Source organism: Urocitellus parryii, chromosome 6 (genome assembly GCF_045843805.1).
Source record: "Urocitellus parryii isolate mUroPar1 chromosome 6, mUroPar1.hap1, whole genome shotgun sequence".
Taxonomy (NCBI): Eukaryota; Metazoa; Chordata; class Mammalia; order Rodentia; family Sciuridae; genus Urocitellus; species Urocitellus parryii.
This window is the reverse complement of record NC_135536.1, coordinates 180615367-180640237: the sequence shown is the minus strand read 5'-3', so window position 1 is coordinate 180640237 and position 24871 is coordinate 180615367. Positions and strand designations below refer to the sequence as shown.

Below are 24871 nucleotides of genomic sequence, written 5' to 3'. Positions count from 1 at the left end.
AAAAAATTGAGAAGCCAGTAATCAATCTGTATTGTGTGAAGATTAACATGCCTGCCCCTCAGGTTAACCAGACCTAAATGCAAATTGAATTGAAATGTTCAGAAAGTGTTCCTAATCATGCACACTGTGATTACGAATCCTATGTTTATTTATCACTCTTTTGAATCACCAGACACCAAGCAACTAGAAGAAGACAGAGGTCAACAAACCCAAAATGAACTATTATCCTAGCGAGGTGGCAGGCAACAGATTTACTGGAGCAATACCAGGTGGCTGCGGGTCCAGCAAAGATGCAAATGCTTTCTCCAGCAGAGGGCGCTAAGCGGTAGCCTCGCCCTGGCCCTGGGATGGGCGGCTAGGCAAGAGCAAATCCCGGGAGAAGGGAGGGTTCCGGCATGGATGAGTTATGTGAGTATCACCCATGCCGACTTTTTCTAAACTCTCAGGACCATGGGGGAAAAGAGCTCCCAAAAGCAGACATGCGGAGATTGATGGAGAACCTTGGGATTGGAGGGGAATCCAGAAGTGCTTTTGCTTAATTACAGCACCGGATCTCTTGCTTGAGCTCCATATTTTTCCAGCCACTATGCATGCCTGTAGCTGTGGCTGTGTGTGTGTGTGTCTGTGTGTGTGTGTTTTCACATCATTGTGGATGTTGTTAAGCATGAGGTATTAACATATTTTACGTTAATATAAGTAGGGGAATGCATGGCTATTTGAATTGAGCGCATGCATGATGTGTGTCTGACTGGGTAAATGGTTTGTGCTAAATTCATCAATAAGCAATGCCTAACTTCAAAATAGGCTATATTTTAAAAATTCACCTAAGCCAATGGCTTGTTCTTAAAACACTTTCCCAAAGAAATAATGCTCCACCAAGTGTCCGGTTTTCTTCAAAGTTCACAACTTACCTGAAGGGCATAGCGTTGAAACACATGGTGGGTGGTCCTAATTATCTTACAATTAGCATAGGATTCAATTAATACAGCAGCAAGTATTCAATGTCATGCTAAGTGGTTTGGGCTTTATTATGTGGGTCAGTGGTTCTCAAACTTTTATTTCAAACACTAAAATTTTAAAAAAAATTAAGAGACTAGCATTTAGTGACCAACTTTTTATTTTGCTTAGTAAGGATTTTAACAGCAAGAAACAACAAACAAGCTACTTCCGTTATTTTATTAAAGAAAGGACATTTTTAGCACCAGAAAGTAGGAAGGATATAAATTTGAGGAAAGAAAAAGAGAGCAAGAAGTAGGGGTGGGTATAGAGATAGTTCCATAAACAGAATCAATTTACCTGTAGGAAAATCTTACCATGTAAACCCTACTTTCTCCCATTTTTTGCTAAGAATCTGTGAAAGACTCTCTATAGTCAAATGTACTAACACTCAGACATGGGTTTGGGGAGCTATGGCTTCAGGGACCTGACATAGCTCCCTATATCAGGGTACAGGGGCAACCACAGTACAAATCCTGAGACTGGGAAACCAGGCAGAGAGGGTTCTGCAACCAGCCTTTACCCTATGGCCAAAAGGGATCCACAAGGATCTTGATTTGCAGCTTGAAAAAGCCACAACAGCATTTTGTAAAGATTATTTGGATAGCAGAGGAGAAAGATTGGAAGTGGTAACCCAGTTATCACAGCTATGCCACAAATCACCCCAAACTTAAGGGCCTAAAACAACCATTCACTGTGCCCTTCAGATTCTGTGGGTCAGAATTCAAATAGGAGACAGCAAGGACAGCTTCACTCTGCAGGACTATCTCTGGGGTCTGGGACTCAAAGGCTAGGGGCTGGGACCTCATTGACGGGTAGGAAATGGGCAAGGGGTGGCATACACACAGGCAGCCATCTTTGGAACATGCCATCTGCCACAGAGCCCATGATGGAAATAAATGGAAATGGGCAAGTCATTAATTCCTATATGTCAACTTGACTAGAGCATGAGGTGAGCAGCTCTTGGTTAGACTCTTTCAGGGAATCGGCAGAATGAGTAAAGAAGATTGCCCTCAGTGTGAGTGAGCCTCATCCAATCCATGGGAGGCCTGAACAGAGCAAAAGGGGGTCATTGATAACTCGCTGTCTCGCCTGACTGTTTTAGAGCTGGGACATCAGCCTTCTCCAGCGCTCAAACTGGAACTTACAAACCAATTCTGGTTCCCGGGCCTTTGGACTCGGACTGGAGCTACACCATGGGCTCTCCTAGGTTTCCAGCTGGCAGATGGCAGGCAGACCGGCAGCCTTCTCAGCCTCCGTGATTACATGAGCATAATAAGGGTGTATGTCAATGAGCCCATTGAAACCAAATGCAAAGGTGTGGTGTCGTGCTCTGTGCATTTGTGTTTGTGATACACGCCCATAGCCTCTTAGCTCTGTTTCTCTGGAAGACCCTCTGTCAAGTGTGTTTGTGCAGGAGTATCGTAAACGCATATACACAGAGCACAACACCACACCTTTGCATTTGGTTTCAGTGGGCTTGTTAATCCCCTGAAGATCATTATGACCTCAAGACAGAAAGCCCCATTCATGGCATTTTCTTCAGTAGAATTAGCACTGGTCTTAGAGTCAAAAACACCCATGTCAAACCCTGGATCTTGTCTCCCATTAGGTGGTATTACATGTGGCCCAAGAGCTCCCTGAGTTTCACTTGCAGATCACCATAATGGGTATTATAGTATTTGTTTACTATAATAGAGGTCCCTGCTTACTTACTTATTTTTCTTTTGGCCCTGTTTCTTCTTTGTCCCTCTTTCCCTGTTCAGCAAGAATTTTGCAGCTGGTGCCACCTCATCTCCCTCTGCCTACTCCTTCTCTCTCTGCCACAGGCCTCACTGGCACAGACACTGCCCAGGGATCATCTTCAGCATTTCTCTGAAGGAAGACAAGGTGGGATTTGAAGTCATGCCACCACCTCTGGACCTACACTTTAGTTATGGACTATAGGGAATGCAGCTGAATAAATATTAATCCCAGTTCCATGATACAGGTAGGGGTTGGCTATGAAAGATTTCCTATTATTCTATTTTCATAGTTCAGAGAATTTGTTCAGATAAGCAGAGACATCGATGCTGCCTTTGTTGAAAATATAATATGGTTTAACACCATATTACATTCCAGCATCTAGATATACCCCTTATAAGCTGTGTGACCTTGGGCATGTTATTTAACCTCACTGTCTCCGTGTTCTCAAAATGAAGACAATAATAGTACTTATCACAGAGAGTAATTTTGAGGAAGAGATGAGATAAAACATTAAAAGCCTTTGGCACAATCTAGCAAAATGATGCTCAAGCCTTAGCATACATGAGAATCACCTGAAAGATTTGTTAAAATAAAAATTTCTGGGTCTGACTCCAGAGTTTCTGATTTATTAGGTCTAAGACGGGTACCAACATTTTGCATTTCGAACAAGTTATCAAGTGATGCTCATGCTACTGGGGCAGGACCACACTTTGAAAAACACTGATCTAACACAGTGGTATCCACTTTGATTTTGATGATGATGATGATGCTCCATGAAGATGGCCAGGATGATTGTAATGGTGGTGATCATGATGATTTCTATAAGGGACTCTCACCTTAGATAAATGATAAGGTTAAATATAAATATGTTTCATAGACCTTCAACATTTTGGCATGTTTCATGTTATAGTTTCATTGCTACCACCTTCAATGTCATAGTTAAATGTATTAAGTTTTACCTTGGTATGAAGTTCTTAGGATATGAATCAGATCTAATAGTCCAGACAGAACATGGAACATTAGTGGAATGAAGACAGTTTTGCTGAGAAAAGGACAGAATGGGACAGAGTGAGAAGAACTTGGTCCTCTCTGTTATTTCCTGTGCACAATGATAGGATTGAGTGAAAACAACTCGAGGATCCAGCCCAGTTCTGCCAAGCAGAGATTCTATAAGTAATTACAATCTTGTCCCCAGGAAACCTCTCATAGTTAAAAACCTTTGGCCCATTCCCCAGGAAGCCTCAGCAGACAATGTTTCTTTCCATCCAAGATCAGCATCACTCAGCAGTTGAAGCTTCTTGGGGGCCTGGGGAAGCTGGCTTCTTATTGCACCAGGGTCTCAGAGGTCTGTGAAGTGAGGAAATCTGCACCTATTCCTCACTTTTCTGAACCGAAATTGGAAACTTGAAGTCCAAGGATTATTTTTAGCAAATGACTTCATAAGCCTCATTTTATACCCAGACTAGAGGAAAAGGAAAGTCCCGGAGTTCCATTCTGCCACTCCCAGCGCAGCCCACATGACCTGTTCCTGCTGGTGTGATGTCAGAACAGGATCTTGATCACATGCCATCTGGCTTCCTTAGGGGGCTAATGGATTCCTCCAAAGGCACACAAGTTAGAAGCCACTAGGGCTACCACTGCAGACACTCTGGTCCCAACCTTCAAAATCCCTTCCATGCTCATGCATCAGCCCACAGTCACTCCATCCACTCATACAAGGAGATGCAGCATGGTGCAGTCAACAGCACAGAGGGTCTGGCCTCAGAGCTGAGGTCTCAAGAAAACCAGGAGAGAGAACAGACAGTGAGAGCCTGTCAGTTTGTCTCTCTGCTCACGCGCTGGAGAGCCTCATCACATCTTCATGGAAGTCCTCCTTAGCAGAGGGCTCAGCCCTCATTATTCCTAAAAACACTCCTCAGGGAAAGGGCATTGGCTCAATTCCCATATTATTTAATAGTCCTCTATTTACTCCTCCCAAGTCTCAATGCACCCGTTTGCCAAATAAGGAGAATGAACTAACAATTCTTATAGGCTTAGTCCCAACCACATGCATAAGGTCACAGATACACACACTCCAGATTCTGATGGCAATACAATCCTCTCCTTTACTGAACAACCACTGACTTGGAAATATCTGTTAAAGATCAGCTGATACTTAAAATGATGAAACAAGTCCAATTCCGATCATACATACGCTAAGTGAAATAGCAAGGCACAGAAGGACAAACACCGCATGATCTTACTTTGGTAGAGATTCTGAAAAAGCCAAACTGGTAGAGCAGAGTATGGCGGCCAGGGCCTGTGAGAGGAAGAATAAAAAGATGTCTGTCAAAGGGCACAAAGTTCCAGTTACACGGAACAAATAAGTTTGGAGGATCTATTGCAAAAGATGATGACTGTGGTTAATAATATTGTATTGTTTTCCTGAAATTTGCTAAGAAAGAAGATCTCACCCCACCCCCCACATACACACACATGCACACAAACAGTAACTATGTGAGATTATGGATATGTTAATTAGCTTGATTGTGCTAATCATTTCACAGTGTTACATATGTAAACATCACATTGACACTATAAAATAAACAATTTTTCTTTGTCAATTATACCTCAGTAAAGCAAGAAAAAATAAGTCTTTTATGAATTTTACTATTACCTGATTGATTTAAGTAAGTACCTTTCAACCCTATCTGTGCAGTACAATGACCTAATAAGCTTTGGGGGAAAGAAACTGGTTCCCACCCCCACAAACTGGTTCCCACCCCCACCCACAGAGACCTTATTCTAGGGTGAAGTTCCCATATTTGTATTTATCAACTTTCCTGGCTGATTCTAACAGCTCACGGGTCTAAACCTGCCAAGAATAGGTCTGTCGTTATCTGTTAATGGAACATTATTTACTCGCTCCACATCAGCCTTAAACACTGGATATTAAGTTGGATGCAGTGGCACAGGCCTGTAATCCCAGCAGCTCAGGAGGCTGAAGGGGGAGGATCACAAGTTCAAAGCCAGCCACAGCAACTTAGAAGGCCCTAAGCAACTTAGTGAGACCCTGTCTCAAAACAAAATTTATAAAGTCTGGGGATGTGATTCAATGGTTCAGCACCCCTGAAATCAGGACATCTGAACCTTAGGGCCTTCAGAAGGTCAGATATGCTAATGAACTAACCAGCTTATTTGTACATGGGGTGATGCGGAGGCAGAAATAGTACCCTCTAAGATCAGCAGGCTCTGTCACATCCTCGTCCTTCATGTTAGCAGCATCCCTGGTACAGGCCTTAATTCTGACTCTCCAAGGGTCAGATGAGGTCAGAAAGCATAAGGTATTTCTGTCCCCATCATTCAGTGTGTCAAAAATGCCTCTTCTACTCATTTCCATTTTGTGCAGGATGAGGACACAGGGACAAATAATTTGATTCCTGGGCTCCGATCCTCACCAATATGCTCCCCATAACCAACTTAGTAGCTGCTCTTCTGTCGACTCTCCCAAGATGATCCTCACAGTCACATTCTTTGAGCCCCCACTGTGTGCCAAGTTCTATTGGAAGTGTTCAAACATTGTCCACCCTTTTTCAAAAAGAGCTTTCCTCTGTTTACCCAAAACCGCAGGCCAATGCACCAACAATACCTCATGCTTCCCTCCTTTTTACCAGTATATTACATCTGGCACAAGAGGCCCCCAGGAATGGCTGTTCCACTATTGATCACTGTTACACCCTGTCATCTTACAGAGAAATCCATCAGGAATAATGGAAAGCTGTTTGCAGCTTTTATTGACCACTCATTGGCCTTTGACTATGAGCAGGAACCAGCTATGGGTTAAGCCTCATAAACTCCATATAGTCTTTCAGTAATTGAAGCTCAGTCCTGAGCGATGTGAAACAAGGCTCGCACCTTCATCCCCCACCATAAATGTCAGGATGTTGCTTTTGGATAACATGTTTCCCTGCAGCAATAAATAGAAATGTCGTGTCATCTTAAATAGTGATGAAAGGGTTTGTCATCGTCGATCGACGTGTGATGCCAACCCACTGATTACTCAGTGTTTCCTGCAGACCTACTGTGTACTGCGACGATGCTAGGTTCTAGGGATGCAGTAATTAATAAGATAAGCACAGTGCCTCCCTCGATGAGTCAGGAGGAAGACAGATAAATAACCTGTCAATAAAAATAGATTCTGAGAAGTACTTTGGGCAGGGTCAACACAGGTGCTTCAGAACAGCTCCTGGGTGAATCTGTTCAGTTGCTTTGCATCATCAATCTGAGAAGCTTCCTGTCCTCTCTACTTCCTTTCTCTTCCTTCCATCGCTTCTGCATCCTGAATATCAAAGCCTGAATGTATCTGTCCTGCATAGTACAATTCTACATCAAACAATATTCCATACACATCAATCCTATCAGCTTTGACTCCTGATATGAGCTAAAGAGTGTTCACCTTCCTTTGCTCATTTATTCATTTCCCTCATCCAAAACAACACCTTTGAGCACTTCCATGTACCAGGCCCTGGAAAGGTGATGGCAAGAAAGCATGCGTGGTTCCTAACCACAGATGTCTATACAGACCTTGACACATCCAAACTGATCCATTGAAAATGGAACTGGAAAACTAATTTCAGTGAATTGGCCTCCACAGGCTGCTCTGATACAACCCTAGATTTCTCGGCCTATGCTGCATGTCCCCGGAATTTATCAGAACAACTTTCGTTGATCTTTCCTCCCACTCTTTATGTGCCTGCCCCACTTGGATTTATATACTTTAACGTCATTTATTCTGATGACTGACTTCAGCCTTTGAGGACCCAAAGAATTAATTTCACAATCTGAAGGGCAAAATTCTGGTTGGCCTAGTTCCTGAGGTGGTCACTGTGGCTTTCCTGGTGACAAATGTGACAAGTGATAGAAATAGCCTGCTACCTAAAGCCAGGACTCACACCAATCACCTCGAAGAAATAGCATCTGTCACTAGATAAAGAATGGCAAACACCTGGCTTGTTTACAACCACTGCTGTTCCCGTGTCAGACATAACTAATCCATCACAGATTTCTTTTCCTGCTGACCCCATGCCTGACCCGACATCGGTTCCTAACCCAGCACTCCAGCAGTCACTGCCAGTCAATCAGGCTTGGGCCCTGAGATAAAATCTATCATCCCTGCATTAGAACCAGTGAACAGGGACTAAGACACTTCATAAAACAGGACAAATTGACTGAGGCGGAGCCACACAAAAACAGGAGCAAGGCCAGGGTGAAAACTGCAACTTCATGGTCTTTGCCACTTGCAGCAGTGACTCCTCCCCCAAAACGTCACATGATTTCCCCCAAGAAGGTTTCTGCTGGGTTCATTCTGGACCAGTCTCTGTGTCCAAGAGGGTGATGACCTCTACTGGCCAGTCTGGGACAAAGAAGCAGGGTCCTTGGTTAAACACCCCACCAGAACCTCCAAGGAACAGAAGAGGGGCGTTTCCAAAAGAAAGAGACATGGTCTGGACCAGATGATTAGTGCTCTCTCCAGAAACACAAAATGAATTGAAGCATGGAGGAGGAAGAGCTGTCATTTGATTGGGGGGGACCTCAGACAAGACTTCACAAAAGCTGAGACATTTGGGATCAGGGTGGACAGGAAGGTGGTGGGGGGCAATGTAAGAAGTTGACACAAAGTGGGGTACATGGAGAGACTGAACTGTCATGGATCCCTCACGTTCACAGCCTCCGTCCTGACCATCTATAATCTAGTTGTTTGCCTAGGACTGAGCCATCTGGGTTGGCTGCAGTAATCAGATGTGAGCAATTGTATCAAACTCAGTTAATTTGTATGATTAGGGAATTAGCAAGTGCCTTCTTTGATCTCAACAATTATTCAAAACACACAAAAAAAATGCTCAGAATGAAATTGAAATAAAAGTGGCATGCTTTTAGGTACAAATTAAAGTTCAACTGAATATTGCCTATAATAATGTGTTATAGAGATTTCTAGTAAGAGGTCATTCTCCCTAGGGTCTCACTTTCCATAAGGTATTCTCCGCTTCTTTCTCTACCCCATCTCTATCTATCTCTCTCTCTCTCTCTCTCTCTCTCTCTCTCTCTCCACACACACACACACACACACACACACAGAGGCACACACCCTCTCTTGGCCCTTTGAACTGGAACAGCGATCTGTTCCCTGTGATTAAATTAGTGTAAGTAATAAGATATCATAGATTTGATTGATTTCCTCAGCAATGGTTATTAACCAGCCCAATTCAGAGCCAAGCAGGACCATTATTCTAAACATTGATTTCTGAACAGGCATGCAGGGGAAGGAAATTCTCAGCTACAGAAATATTCCATAAGGAATTATCAGATAGGATGATATATAGTGAGGATTCCCAGACATGGCAACAAACTCCGTGGAATGCTCCAACACCGCGATGCACAGATGTCAGGGTCCACGGGGAGACTGAGTGATGTGGTAAATATACTCACCAACATTCTCAGGGAAATACTTCTTAGAAGCACCACAAAATGTAAGAACTCAGAACTGTATCATATTCCCGTCACTGTATTTAACCCGGAAAATATATACTTAGTAACTTCTCTAAACCACATTTGCCAGAGTCTCAGGGGACAAGAAGAAACCTGGCCACTGATTTCAACAAGCTCACAGATGACAGGTTGTTTCTCAAGAAAGCTTGGAGGCACCCTCCACTTAGAAAGGAAGGTGGATCAGAGGGTTCTCCTTGGCAGATGGCTGCCATCTTTCAACAAGGTATCAGAGATGGCACACACCAGATGGAAGACTCTCATGGCACTGAAGGGACATCTCTTTGACAAGATACAAGGTGGACAGAGCTGTAAACCATGGCATGAATTTCTTGGAGCTCCTGAAAAAAATAAATCTAAAAATTAAATGTGAGTTTATCTTCCTGTTCTTTAAACCCCATGGCTTCTGTCCACTGAGTAGAAGGGAAAGGAAATGGAAATGGCTTGGTGAGGTTCCTTTCATGACTGTCCATATCATATCCAAAAGCCAGAGGAACACCTGTACTTCAACGCAGGCAATGAACCTGAAAAGTTATTTGAGCTACTTTTCTTCCTGTGATAAGGGCAACAAACTCATGAGAGCAGTATTTTTAAAAACAGACTCTGGAATTAGACTTCCTAGGTTTGGATCCTAGGCCCAACATTTTGGGGCACATATCAATTAAACTCATTAATTCTCAGTTTCCTCATCCGTAATATGGGATTAGTAATAGAAATTGCTTGGAAAGTTTGTTGTAAGGGTAAGATAATATACATATATAAAGAACTTATTCTGGTGCCTGGCACATAGTGAGGCTCAAAAACTGTTGCCATAATGAGTCTTGTTCTTTTTTTCTAAGGAAGAAAACACATGAAATGGTCTATAACCTTAAAAGGTGATAAATGAATTACAGAGTCCTGTTGTCCTTCCCTTGTTATTTTTGACACTAGAGGCACAGCCAGAGCCCATGAAAATGTTTCAGAGAAGCAGGTTTCTCTAGTGTTAGAAAGCACCTTCTAACCATTACAGTTGTGCCACAATACGATGGACTACCTGAGGAGATAATGAGCTCCCTGTCATTAGAAGTATTCAAGCAAAGACTTGAAGAGTTACTGTATTCTCAGAGATTTCTGTCTTATTATTCGGAATGAACGACATCCTGTGACAGCTGGAGTCTCTCCTAATTTAATTGGCTGTGATTTGGTGACCATATGCACGTGTTTTGCTCTGGCCACCCATAGAATGATACTGAAATTCAGTCAAGAAGCAGAAGTGAAGTGAAGAGTTCTGTTTCATTTCTTACCCCCAGCATCCAACAGAGAGCTGGTGAAGAAGAAGAATTCAGTGACTCTTAATTAAACTAAAAATAAAAGGAGTGCAAATGGAATTAATGGATATTGATGTTTCAGTGTTTTCAGAATACAAGATCTGAGTTTCCTAAATACAGAATCTGCAGATGGCTTCTTTGTACATGTTTGGGGGTTTTGTTCATAAAAGCTACACACACCTTCTAACCCCCTTCATAACGTGCATTTCAGTTTTAAAAGTGTGTGTGTGTGCATGATGCACGTGTGTGTGTTTGTGTGTGTGTGTGTGTGTGTGGCTCCTGTGCCTATGGGACTTTTTCAAGTTTCGTATTTGTCTGAATGCCATTGATTTTTTGCCTAATTGTTATTCACTATGCTAATTTCACCCACAAATCTCACATTCTATCGATCAAAAAGTAATAAACTCTCCAACAAACAAAACAAGCATTATTGCAATGTTGGGAAAACATCAGTTAATATCAATAGCATATTTACAATTATCTTTAACCCAAATTTTACCCATGATGCAGTAAATAGGCAGCTTCAGGGACCTAGGCTGGAGGCACAGGCCAAAAGGATTTTTCTGCCTTTTTCTTGGTTGAACAAGGGAAGAAAGTACACCAGGAAACCCATAAAGAAGGAGTCAATGGCTAGAACAAAAGTGATTATCACAATGGAGAAATCCATCATCTCTCTCCTGGTTTTTTTTCCCCCTCTTCCTATTTTCTCCTTTAATTTAAGTGCTTTGGTAATCATTGTGAGAAGTACAAAGGTGAGCAAGGCATCTTTTACCATGCTTCAAAGTTAATGTTTCCTTAAAAAGAAGAGAATGTGATTATTTTAGTAGGTGCTCATAGCCTTACTGAGTTGGCTCACCCAGGGCAGGTCATCACAGTAGGTATTATTTTATCCAATTCCTATTCTTGGATGGCGGTACCACCCTCCTCCTTTTAGAGAACTCCTTTCTCCCGCACTCCAACCATCCAACTACAGAGAGAATAATCACAGTCTCCACCTGGGTGGCCATATTCCATTGGTCCAGGATAGATCCATAGGCTGGGCATTCAGAGGGGCCAGTAGCAGGATCAGCCTTAGTAAAGGGAGGTCATTGCTACTAAACCCACTTGCAGCCTCCGTCTGTGCCACCATCATCCCTATTTCACGTGGGTCTAGTTCTGGGATGGCCAATGATAAAGTCTGGGTAATGTCAACTGGCCAAGTCATCCTGTCTAATTGGTGATTCAAGGTTTGCTCCATGGTGAATGTTTTAAGAAATGTGAACCCTGACAGATGACACAAGCATCTTCAATTCTGTGTCCACCCATATGCCTCTATACCAGACATCTTCTTCTCTGATTTTCCAGTTCCTCTCCTTCCAGCTCTCTGACCACTATCCACAAACCTGCATGTATTCTCAGGCCACTTCTCCTCTCCTTTAAACTCCACTTTCTGGAATCCTTTTCCTCCCTTCTGTCATCATAGACACTGTTCCCCCACATTTTCCAAATGCCTGATTCATCACACCAACAAGAATGGTCCACACTTAAGAATGTGGTTCTGGGCTGGTGCCAGTAAAATTGTAGGGATAGGGCCATCTTCTTCCTCCTTCTCCACCCTTTACTCCACTTGAGATGTTAATTCTCCTTGACAACTGCCAGTAAATGACTGTGTCTCTCCCTGTGTCACACCAGTCTTGGTACCAACAGTGCTAGTTCATGTGTTCTACAGAGGAGACATCAAGACCGAATCGTATGTGCAATGGAGTTATTAAGGGAAATACTCATGAAAGACAAAAGGAGTAGTTTGGATAGAATCTTAATATTGCAGTGTAGTTCTGACATCTGTGAAAGGGGAAAGGGAAGGAGAAGCCTCAGACTGACACTCTGAGAAAGTCTTGGCCAGCCCAATAGGGAGTTCCAGAGCCAATATGGCTCTTCGTGAGAGTCCCATGTTGGGGAAGAAGGAGTCCACACTCTCACACTCATTCCCTGGCTGGGAGGAGCACAGGGAGCACAGGGCCTCCGCATGAGCACTGTGAAGGGTCTGAAGGTCAAGGGCTGCAGGCAGCACACCAATGGCCTTCCTCGCAGGGGTTCTCTTAAAGTGGTGAGTCTCACAGCTATTATAAACCTGGACTTTATTGTGATAATATATCTAGTCACAAAGGGAATACATATTCATGGTGAACAATCAAAATAACTCCAAAGAATACAATACAAAAGATAATGGTTTCTCTCCTCCCCATTCTCTGACACCCAACTCACGAGCCATAATCAAATCTAGCAGTTTTTATGTGCTTCTTTGCAGAAATGTTCCAAGATGAATACTCATATTCTTTTCATTTATATAAATGGTTACATATTTTTTCATGTTGCTTTTCCATGATATAGAGCAAATTCCCTCCTTCACAACTCTGTGATAGCCCATGACATAGGTGTACCTTAAAAAATTGAGTCAATCTTATATCAATGAATGTTTAGATTTTTCTCTAGTATTTTTCTAAAAACTAATGGCAGACCACCCAGGCATCATGGTATACTAATACAAGTACATCCATGGGGTAAATTCCTAGGTCAAAGGGCAGGTGCATTTTTGTATTTTGACAGGTGTTGACTTGCAAATAGTTCTTAGAATTATACACCCACACAGTGTTTGAGCATCAAAGCTTGCATTATTCTATGTTGCTTCAGATTAGGGGTAGAAGAGTGGAGTAATAGACAGAGATGAATACGTTGGTAGGAGCAGAAGTATCCATTTGCCATATGAAGAATCACAGGGCATTCAATAATTCTGTGTTGTTGGTGGCAGAGTCCCTGTGGGTGGCACAGTCCCTGAGAAAAACATATACTCACTTGCATTGAATATGCATTCTATAGTAATTTGTAGGAATTCCATTCCAGATTCAGTGGAATGAGCTAGAGAAGTTTATGCATATGAGTAAATTGTATGTGAAGATGACTGAGAGGCTGCAGTCCCTCGAGCATCTACCATAGCTTCCCAGGAGAAAAATAAGTTGTGTTGATGGGAAAAAGTTAACAAAACTTCCAGGGCAGATTGATGAAGGAGGTTGATTCTAAAGAAGGAGGGGACATCAGGAATGGAGATTTGCAGATAGGGTCAGGATGCCATGGTCAGCAGAAGAAAGGACTGTGATGATGACACACAGGGAAAGGAAAAGAAAATGGTTTGCTGAAGAATGACCAGAATGAGATAGAGACCTCCCCATGAAGTCAGGAAGAAGTGTATCTCTGGAAAGAACCAGAAGAAAGGGTGCCACCAGCTACATCAATAGAAAAGCAGGAGCCCTGCCAGTCAGGGTGGTACGGATCCTGTGATCCCAGTGACTTGGGATGCTGAAGCAGGAGGATTCAAGTTCCAGGTCAGCTTGGGTCACTTAGAGAGACCCTGTCTTAAATTTTTTTAAATAAAATAAAAAAGGCTGGGGATGTGGCTTAGTGGTAAAGTGGTCCTGGGTTCGATCCCCAGTATAGGGAAGGAAGGAAGGAAGGAAGGAAGGAAGGAAGGAAGGAAGGAAGGAAGGAAGGAAGGAAGGAGGGAGGGAGGGAGGGGAAGGAAAGAAGGATGAAAGGAAGGGGGCAGAGAGAGAAAGGAGGGAGAGAGAAGCAGGAACCATGAAGGTGTCCAGAGAAAAAAACCCAGGGGAGCAGAGCCAGGCTTCTGTGCAGGATACCGTGGCTCATTCATGAGCCTCATAGTTACAAGAGATGGTGAATTCTCAAAAAAATAAAAGAAAAGAAAAGAAAAATAAATAAAAGAAAAAAATCCACTCATCAGGTACATTTTTCTGTCACTATTTTAACCTGTGCTATTCACCATTCTTTCTGATTGACCTTCTATGTCAATCTCTCAGCCAAGAATTCTTTGTGGAGTTTTAGCCTATGCAGTGGTAAGGAGCTTGGATCCTGGAAATCAGACACAGTCGGGTTTGAATCCTGTATCCTCCACTTACTAGCTGGCTGGTCCTAATTGGACAGATTTCTTATTTTTCACTAATCTTCTTATCTCCTCACCTATAAAATATGGATATTAAAAATGCACATCCCATAGGACTGTTGGAAAACTCGTGAAACATATGAAATGCATTCCATACAGAACAGAGCATTTCACAGGTTCTCAATAAGTATATATTGAGTAGATGCATCAATCAATCGGTGTTTTCTCTTACCATTGTTTGTATTAGGTACGATGAAGTGATAGGTATAGAGAATGTTCTTCTCAAAATCCTCCCACCCTGAAGATGCTGATATTAACCCACATTCAGTCAAGGGGAGGTGGTTAATGAGAACTTCTGGGGGGAGGTGGAACCTGAGTCAAGGCTTAAATGAAAAAGAGAAGTTACCCAGAAAAAGAAGCAGAGCGGTGCATTCCAGAAAGAAGGGACATCAATGACAGTATGGGGAAAGAAAGGGCGTGGTGGATAGGAGGAGCTACAGAGGGTGTGTTGTTGCAAGAATTTGAACCGTGAACTGGGGGAGCGAGGGAAGACAGCAGGAAGGCACTTGGGAGACCTGATTAAGATGCTCAGACTAAAGCTGATGGAAAACTCTTGGTTATTTCAAGAAGACAAGTAGGAGGGACAGTTTTGCTTTTTAATGGATTGCTCTGATAGCTGTAAGAAGGGTAGCTTTGAAGAGGAGTAAACTGGGGAAAAGGAGTCCCATTGAAATACATTTCCATCTAATTAAATGAAAGATAATAAAGTCTCACATTCCCTTAGAGACAATTTCAGCCTTTGCTGAAATACCTCCGATGCCAAAGGACGGACACTACCCCACCCAGTTCAGGGGTACTTCTGGCTGTTATAGAGGTCTACCTCATATTGAAAATAGAAGTCTCTTTGTATCTTTTACCCATTGATTGTATCCATGGAGTAAATTTTGGAGCAATCTAATCTGGGTTCCGCACAAGGATTTTTCAAAAACTTAGATGTAATGATTATGCTCCCAAAGAATCATCTTCTGGAAAAGCCCTTCTGCCTCTTCCAATCAAATCTCACGTGATGAAGTTTTGGGGGCTCTTCACTACATCTGGACACAGGCTTCTGGAGATAAAGATGTCCCAAGACACCAGAAAGGACATGGACTCTTCTTTATCACCAGCCTCAATACTTCCCTAGAGCAGGCTGGGGTTGAGAGCACTTTTTCTGAAGTTACAGGGATGATTGACACCTGTCACCCAACCATGCAATATCTTCCCATCTGATGAAGTCAAGTGACTTCTTCCTCACAACTTTCTTTGTGATCATGAACTTTATATTTGCCCTATGTGTAAAATATTAGATCTATGTCTATTTAATTTTATACATGTGCAGTGGGGTTGGCCACTCTTGGTAAAATTAAAAAATTATCAAATTTGTTCATAAAATGGATAAAATGTTATATGAACAAAGGCACTGAAACCAAAGATAAAATATTAAAACTTTGGGAAATGTTTACTATGTATGACATTAACGTGGCTGATATTCTTTATCAATAGATATACAAAGCAATTTTATATGAATATTCCAATTCATAATAACATGAGAAAGAACATAAACAGTTGAGACACAATGTTTGACCTCACAAATAGACAAGAAATGCAAACTTAAACAAGGGCACATCTTTTTGTGACCATCAAATTGTCAAAGAGTAAAATGATCAATGTTATCCCCTGTTGTTGAGGATGTGGGGAGAAGCGCCTTCAAACCACTGTGAGACTTTTTCCTGAAACAGACTTTCTGGAAGGCAATTTACTAATATGAATCCAGACTAGCTCAGGACCTAACTGCAGCCATTAACTTTCTAGGACTTCATTCTAAGGAAATGACCAGGCAATTATACAAAGATGTATGGACACAGACTTTCCTATCAGAGTTGTTTATAATAGCAAACCTGGAAAAATTCTTGGAGGGCTATTTGTAGGACTGATAAATAAATTATTGCATCTGAAATATTCTGCGTCTTTTTAGACATATGTAATAAAGCTAGTTTAAAAAGAAACAGACGTGGAGATGTATTAAATACTATACTATGAAATGATATAAGCAGTTTACAAAACACTTGGTACGTGTTTGTACACTAGCATACAAATGCATACCCAGGAAAAATCTGGAAAGCTATGGCCCAAAATATTGATAGTGCTTATTTTTGTTAGATCTCATGACTTTTTTGCATATCTGTATTTTTTACATTTTTATAAAATTTTATTATGATGAGGAGGGGGAATGCATGGGGAAAATGGAGAAACATTGGGCAAAGGGGAGGGAGGGAGGGAGGGAGCATGGGGGCAGGAAAGATGGTGGAATGAGATGGACATCATTACCCTAGGTACATGTATGACTGCACATAGGGTGTGATGCTACATCGTGTACAACCCTAGAAATGTAAACTTGTACTGCAATTCTGTACAATGGATCAAAGTGTATTCTGCTGTTATATATACCTAATTAAAATAAGTAAATTAACTTAAAACATTTATTTCATAATTTATTTCAACACTTATTATGAAATAAATGTTTTACAAAAAAAAATTTATAATTTTACAAATTGCCTTATTTCAATAACCAGGAAAAAATCAGTAAAGATATTTTCACTCAATAGAGGAAAAAAATTAAGAAGAATGTTGTGGGAGGGTTGGGAATTCCAAAGAAGAAGAAAACCTGAGAATGTTTTCACTGATGTGAGGAAGAAGAGGAGAGGGATAGAGGGAGAAGCCCCGAGAGCGATTGTTTATGTTTGGAATTCTTACACGAGGCTTTCCTCTCCTAAGGGTACACCTCTAAGTCCCTATTCTTGTCAAAATCCCCCGAAAGAAATCCTTTGGGGAAAAACATCCAGTGGTCACACATCTGGAACTCACTCGGATATTCACCCACAAACCGACACCCTTAGTGTGCCCTTCCCTTGGATCAAGAGCCCATTCCTTACTGATGCATCAATTTCACATGCACAAACCATTTCCTTTGCAGTGAACTTACCAAAGTGGTCCAAGCTCCACACAGAGATCTGTGAAAACTTCCCAAGCATTACATACAGAAACAAAACCTGTTTAATGCATAATCTTTTGAATATATAGATAGATAGAGACACACTCTTTAATCACATCTATTCCTTTGTGTCTCTTCATGCACGGTTCTTCTGGGCAGAGGCATTTTTCAAAAACACAGACCCTCTTTTGTTTAATTAATAATCCCCCCAGACATAAATCACCCCAGCGGCACCCTCTCTAAGCAGCCCTATGGCAATGACCTACTTTAACAGCCTTTCATGTACAGCTTGGGTTTACTATGTATTTTGAAAATTACTGCTCAATAGCTATTTTGGGAGATCAGCGTTTTCCTCAGTAACTTTAGCAATGGGGACCCATTTTTCCCACCTGGGAAGGAAGGATAATAGCATAATAAAACGGAATTAAGAAATAATGAAAAAGGGCTACTCGTTTTCCTAGGAAACTAGTAATAATAATGCAGCTAATATCTAGGAGGCACTTTGCATGTACTGCCTCTTCAATTCTCACAGAAACCCTGAATATTAGACCATATTATGGATCCCATTTAGCTGATTGAGAAACTGAGGTCAAGAAAGAAAGACTAAATAACTTCTCCAAACCCTACAACCAGCAAGTAGCAAAGACAGAATTCAGACTCATAGATTGGCTCTACAAACAAGGCCCACCACCAAGCCCTGCACACCTCCCGGGTGGACACAAAATTGATATTCATTTGCTACCAGAGATGTGCCAGACATCCAATAAGCAGGATTGCATTTGGTTCTCACAGGGACACTAAGTTGGCATTATCCCTATTTCCAGAGAAGTGAAATGAAGCTCAGAGAAGAACCGAGTGAGGTTTGGAGTATGCCCACTTTTTATCACTTCAGCACACAATGCATGATTCCCTCTAGGCAGGGCAGTGAAACAGATTCCTAGAACTTACTCCTCCTGCAGAACAGAAGCTTTCTACCTATTGAATTATGAACGCCCACCACCATTCTCCCCAGCTTCTATGTGTTTAACTATCCTGTGAACTTCATAGAAGTGGCATCATGTGGTATTTGTCCTTCTGTTCCTAACGTATTTCATTTAGCATAGTGTCCTGCCAGTCTGTCCATGTTGTCACTTGTAATGGGATTCTCTTCTTTTTTAAGGTTGAATACTATTCCACTGTGCGTATATGCCACACTGTGTCTGTTCCTCCTGGAAACACAGTGGCTGGAAGACAGGGAGGGTCCAGGACCAAGAAGAAAGGCTGGAAGGGAATTGGGTGCTAAACATGAGACGACCAATTCCAATTGGTCTACATAGAAAAGTAGCAAGTAGCGGTTGTTGGAGGAGAAGGTGTTGTCAATACCACATCTGTCTTCTTATCGACCCTGATTTTAACCAAGATCCAGGTTACAAATGGGAGAGGGTGTGGTTTCAATGATGCTATTAATTAAATAAAATCTTTGTCTTTTCCTGGAATGACCCAATTTCTTGGATGGTACACTAGATCCCAGTGAGTGTCCTGGCCACCTCACCTCAGCCAAGGAGCTATAAGCATCTATGGAACGGAGCATTCTAGAAGAAAACAACAACAAACCCAAATCTAACCTCCTCTTTGCTACAGAAATGATTTGAAAAATTGACTTGAATTTGAGAGGACTAAAATAGATGTGATGAATGTTATTTGAAAAATCTAAGATGTCATTATGCTTTGCATTTGTTTGCCCTAAATCCATTTTTATTAGGTTATTATTAATTAGCATTTGTTTAGCATCAACTATGTACTCAAAGCCAGACTAAATATGCAAGAGAATATCATAGCTCAGGATGGGCCACAAGTAGTAGTTTTCTGAACACCTCACCACCCACACTTAACCCCCCAGAGGAATTACACATCCTCCAAAGTAATGTCCTGACAATAAATTATCAGGAAAACAACTCAAATGAAAAGAATCACTTCTCACCAAGGGGACTATGCATGTAATCACCATATGGGACAGGCAGAGTCTTATGCCAAATAAAATTTTAACGGAAAAATAAAGGTGAAATTTTGCAACAAAAGGATTCAAAATCTATTGGACTCAAAAAGTTCCCCTGAATGTTGAAAATAGATACTGAGCATAAAAATTATTTTCTTTTAATTTTTTGTTGCAAGAACATTTACTAGAGATACAGGTAAATCTAATAACACATAAATGTCAAGGTTCAATCTAGAGAAAGAAATGAAAGCATCTCTCTGAACTGCATCATTAAAATAAAAATTCTTGGAAGTATTTTTGCCAAATTTAGAAGGTATGTATGAGGACAGTGTATGGTGGATGATCTTTGTTAGAATTCACCCCAAAACAGCAGTCTAAAAATGCTTGTCCATCACTGGTTTTAAAACTCCCACAGGATGAATTTTTTAAATCTCAGATTGTATGTAGCCCAAGAAAGTCCTTGGGTAAGGAGATCAACACGTGCCTTGTGTGTCTTGGTCCACTTCAGTACATGTGTGTGCATGTATACATCATATCTCATACACATAAGACAGCATAATACTTATGCTTTTGAACAAAGCAGGCATGGCTTCCTCCATTCTCTTTCTCCCACTGTATTCCCCCTTTCATTGAAACATCCTTGACAACTCTGCCTTCAAGGATCAGCAAAAACAAACAAACAACAACAACAACAAAAAAAAACAGCAACCCATTAGACCACTGACCCCAAGGATCTAAGATGAATGTACTGTTCAGCCCTATCAATTATTTAGCCAGTAACAAAGGCAAGCATCATACCTGTGTCACATGTATCACGACTAAACCTGATCCTAAGATCAGGAGCCGGAGCATTTCACAACCTGGTGCATCTCTAAGTTAGTCTTGCTGCACCTGTTGGAGCACCCAACTGTTCCATCCATCTCTGGGCATCACCACCTCCGAGATGGGCTGAGGATCCTGTGTGATAACACCTGTGACACTTTCCCTGGTCCTCTCAGGCAGGATTCATTCATCCTTCTCTTGTGTTTCCTTGGAGTTTGGGTATATCTGTGTCATCATTTATCACATCGTCCCCAAATTATTTGTTGACACATCTGTCTCTCCAGTGAGTCTGTGATAGCCCCTGTCACGGACCAGTTACTCCACTCACTCTCACATTCACTTTATTTGCTCATTAATTAACCAAGAAATACTCCCAGGTGCTTAGGACGCAGCAGAACAGGCCAGAGGAGTCACCGTCCTCCCAGGGCTAAATTCCAGCTGCACAGACACCAAGGCTTATGCTGGACAGACAACCTCTAGCTCTGAGTCTCACCCCAGGCCCAGTTTCCCACTGAAGTACTTTTCCCTCACTCCCATTAAGGGAATAGTTTTGAAGCAAACTCTTTCTATTCAATCCTTTTTGGGAAAACCACAAATTGGTGTTACCATTTATCTTCTTGAAAAGTTCACACAGGGTGCTCAGTTAGCAAGGGGCACACAGGCAAGTTGCTCCAGATCACCACGCCTGTTTCTTCATACAGCATGAGCACAATGTGAAGACAAGGGGTTTAAATAAGGAATGAGATGGAGCTATCAAAGCACCTTAAATGACGCTTGGCAGAGTGCTTCTTAAACATAAACAAACATTAATATTACAAGCTACTTTCCTGCCAGTACTTAGTCTGTGTTCATCCTCTTTTGTAACTGATGAGATAAATTTGCTCATTTAAGTGTCTCCTTTCTCTTTTCGGGTGGTTGGGGGGAGTTGGGAATGGGGAAGAGGGGGACTGGTCAGTGCTAGGATGGGCCCCGTGAATGCCTTCGGGCCTTAACAGAGCCCACCAAGACACATCTAGTCTGTCCCATCAAAGGACAGCAATAGGGAAGACATGAGAAGAGATATGAAACATGAGAGAAACACCCTCATAATTACTCCACGCTTCACCTCATGAGTTTCTCTGACCTGATGACTTTCTCCCCATCCACTTCTACTTGAAGGTCACGTCATCACTACACCTATATTGGATGGAACAGTCCTCTAATTGGTAGCAAAGTAGAGGTCGTAATATCATGCATTTGGACTGGGATTGTGGCTCAGTGGTAGAGCTCTCGCCTAGCATGGGCGGGACCTGGGTTTCCACCCTCAGTACCACATAAAAATAAAGGCATTGTGTTATGTTCATTTACAGCTAAAAAATAAATAAAATTTTTTTAAAAAGTCATACATCTGGGAGTGACCACTATGCAGAGGTGGAGGAGTCGAAATAAAGCAACATTGCTGGAGATCCGTGTGTTCTGTCAGTCCACCAAATGGCCGGCCCTTCTTGACCTAAGTTCCAGGAGAGCCTAAGGCCCTAAGGTATTCACTGTGGCCCATCCTAAGGAGACCTTAAAAAATATCTGCTCAAACCATGATCTGTGAGGTTTATTTCCTTTGCATAACCTGGTTGAGAAAGGCTGGAGCAGGCCTCTCCTCTAGGTCCAGGCAGCTTATGTTTTATATATTAGGATTTTGCTTAAGATGCACTTTGGGAAAAGGTTTTTATGAACTTAAAAATAATATTTATAGACTGATGTCTCATATAAATGATAGATGAGAATGATAAGTACAAATCCATCTCTCTTAGCAGCCCTAAACATTTATGCTCCAAACAACATAGTATCCTGTTATATAAGGGAAGTAACTCTAAATGTACAAAGAGAACATGATTGGAGCACAATTATAATGGAAGAATTTAATATACTTCTCTCTCTCTGTTTAAGACTAAAAATCAGAACTGTATAAACAGGCTCAAATAAAACCTTTGTCTTGGGTACTTTAAAAAGTAACCACACTTCTAATTTCAGTAACATTGTAAGGAAAATTATAGGTTAATGGACCTAGTCAGGAACCCTTTCCCCTTGCTTTTCTACCATAAAACAGTTAAATTATTTAAAAAAGAAACATTCTCTTGAGTGGTAGCAGGTCACTTTGGATCAGCGAGGTTTCCCTTTGGAGTTTAGATGTGAAATATTAATAGGTCTGAGAGAGACAAGATTTATCAACTCGGGAGATTTATCTGCCTTGTCCATTCCACCTTCTGGGAGAATTTTCCCTTTAACATCCCAGATCCTACGATTTAGAGAATCAGAGTCAAAGGACTCAAGAAGAAAAAGAGGAAGAAAAAGAGGGCAGGCTAACGGGCTAAGGGGAAGGACTTGGGACTTGAATGAAAAGTAGCCACTCTATCCCAGGGGTCAGGAGAACTGGAAAGGCACCTAAAAGCTTTTGAGAACCTTGCTCTGGCTTTTGTAACTAATTTCTTTTAATATTCCTTAAGAAAAAGGAGTCTAAATAAAAATTCCCTTTAAATACTCTGAGCTGCCCTTTTATTGGACTATCTTTGACTATTGCACATGCACACTTTGTCTACATGGCTCTCTGTAGAATCTGCCTCAATCAAAGTGCTGTTCAAATTACGGTGCCCGCAATTCACAATAACCAAACTATGAAACCAGCCTAGATGTCCATCGACAGATGAGTGGACGAAGAAAACCTGGTATATATACACAACTGAGTTTTTTTTACTCAGCCATAAAGAAAAATGAAATTATGTCATTTGCAGGAAAATGGATGAAGCTTGAGATCATGATGTTCAGCAAAATAAGCCAAACTCAGAAGGTGAAGGGTTATATGTTTTCTCTCACGTGTGGAAATTAGAGAGGAAAAAGGAAAAGAAAGGTGTGTGGGAAGGGGAGTCTCATGAAAATTGGAAGGGAGATCCATACAATAGAGGAGAGAGGGAGAGAGGGAGAGGGCAATGTATTGACCAAATTATGTGGTTATGTGGTGTGCACATATAACTACAAATCCCATCAATATGTACAACTATAATGCACAAAAGATGGGGAAAAAATTTAAAAATAAATAAAAATGTAAACCTTCGTTGGAAGAAAAGAAGTGATGCCCAGGGAACAGCAGTATCATCTGGAAGCTTATTAGAAATGCAAACCTCCAGGCCCCAAATTAGACCTACGGACTGAGTAGCTCTGTAGAAGAAGTCTGGGAGTCTGTGCTTTAACAAGCATTGCAGGTGAATCCGCCATACCTTGAAGTGGGAGAACCACTAGCCCAGATAATTTGGTGGCCTGTCTGGGGACTCCAAGAGTTTCACCCCTGAGTCCAGAGAGAAGGTCTGCTTCAGAAAGTCTTGGATTCTGGTCTTGGTCCTCTGGGCCCATCTACAGAATCAAATGTACTGCCGGAGCACAAAGCTCTTCCTAGCATTGAAAAATATTTAGAGTTGTTATGAAGTTTCCATAATGAACACCTCTGAATGATTGCCTATAGATTGGGAACTGGAGACGAAAAAGGATTAATTAAAGAATTAATCCCTTGCCGGGACCAGTGACAATATGAACTGTATCTAAAGTTAAAAGATTATATGAGATACACACTTTGCTCCTGACTGTCTGTGATAGTGGAAAATTTAAATATAAAACCATGAGTCAGAATTTATCCATAATGAGAATAAAAATGGTGCTGGCCTATTGAGTGGTCGTGGGCTTTGCATAGATAATGCAAGTGCAATTAGGGCTGCTCTTACATTTATTTTGAAAGTGGAATTTGTTCCAAAGGGATTGATATATTAGGGAACAATTTGAGTGTAATGAGAATTCTGTGTCTGCTTTTATTCAATTTTCTCTACACAAAAACACTAGATGAATACAGAAAACTGCACACACATGCTTCAAACATCTACCTGCCCCTTAGTTCACTGCTTGTGTTCTGAGCCACATCCGGTGGCACCTGGTTCCATGCAATTTCAAATGACTCTCCTTTCGAATGACTTCTAAGCTGCAATCCTATGCTCCCTTTCTTCAGCAACCTTTGGGTCTTTTTAAAAGCAAAATTGTAATATTTGTGGTAGTGTTTGCATATGTCTAACCATTTAACTTGAAAAACTACACTACTGTTGTTATTAGGCTCCTTTTGTTGGTTGCCAATTAAGGTTTTGAGTGTTGTAACCCTAACACCTTTACGGCTATGAGCCCTATGAGTTTGACTGCAGGATTTTGCATGGAGTGCTGATTTTAGGAATGCAAAAATCAAGGGTTGTAGTAAACCTGACTGTGTAGTTCACAGTTTCAGGGCTGGATCCCATTTCTTCACTCAATATAACAGCATCCATCCATATTTATTAGACTAGAACGTGCTGGGAACATAGTAACTATTCAATAAATGTCCACTTCCTTCTTTTTTGTAATCAGTTTCTAAAGACTGCAAATCATATTAAACCATCAACTTACTTTTGGCCAAACAAAACCAAGAGGCAATAGGAAATAATGACCTTTCAGATAAAGACACCAAACTCAAAATGAGTGCTGAGAATCTCTTG

The 24871-nt window shown here is 41.4% G+C and overlaps 1 protein-coding gene across 10 annotated transcripts in view; it reads right to left on the bottom strand.

The window, feature by feature from the left end:
* LOC144255370 (uncharacterized) overlaps positions 1-24871 on the bottom strand; it is a 96431-nt gene that overhangs the window by 52100 nt on the left and 19460 nt on the right. For 8 of the 10 annotated variants that reach the window (XR_013343731.1, XR_013343732.1, XM_077799908.1 and 5 more), the window contains one exon: positions 4986-5041. Coding sequence is in view for 7 of the 10 variants with exons in the window: in XM_077799908.1 (XP_077656034.1) it covers positions 4986-5041 (56 nt within the window). In the remaining 3 variants the exon portion in view is untranslated. Of the gene's footprint in view, positions 1-3699; positions 3785-4985; positions 5042-7305; positions 7369-24871 lie in introns of those variants that run through there. The other 2 variants (XM_077799914.1, XR_013343733.1) reach the window with 2 other exon arrangements.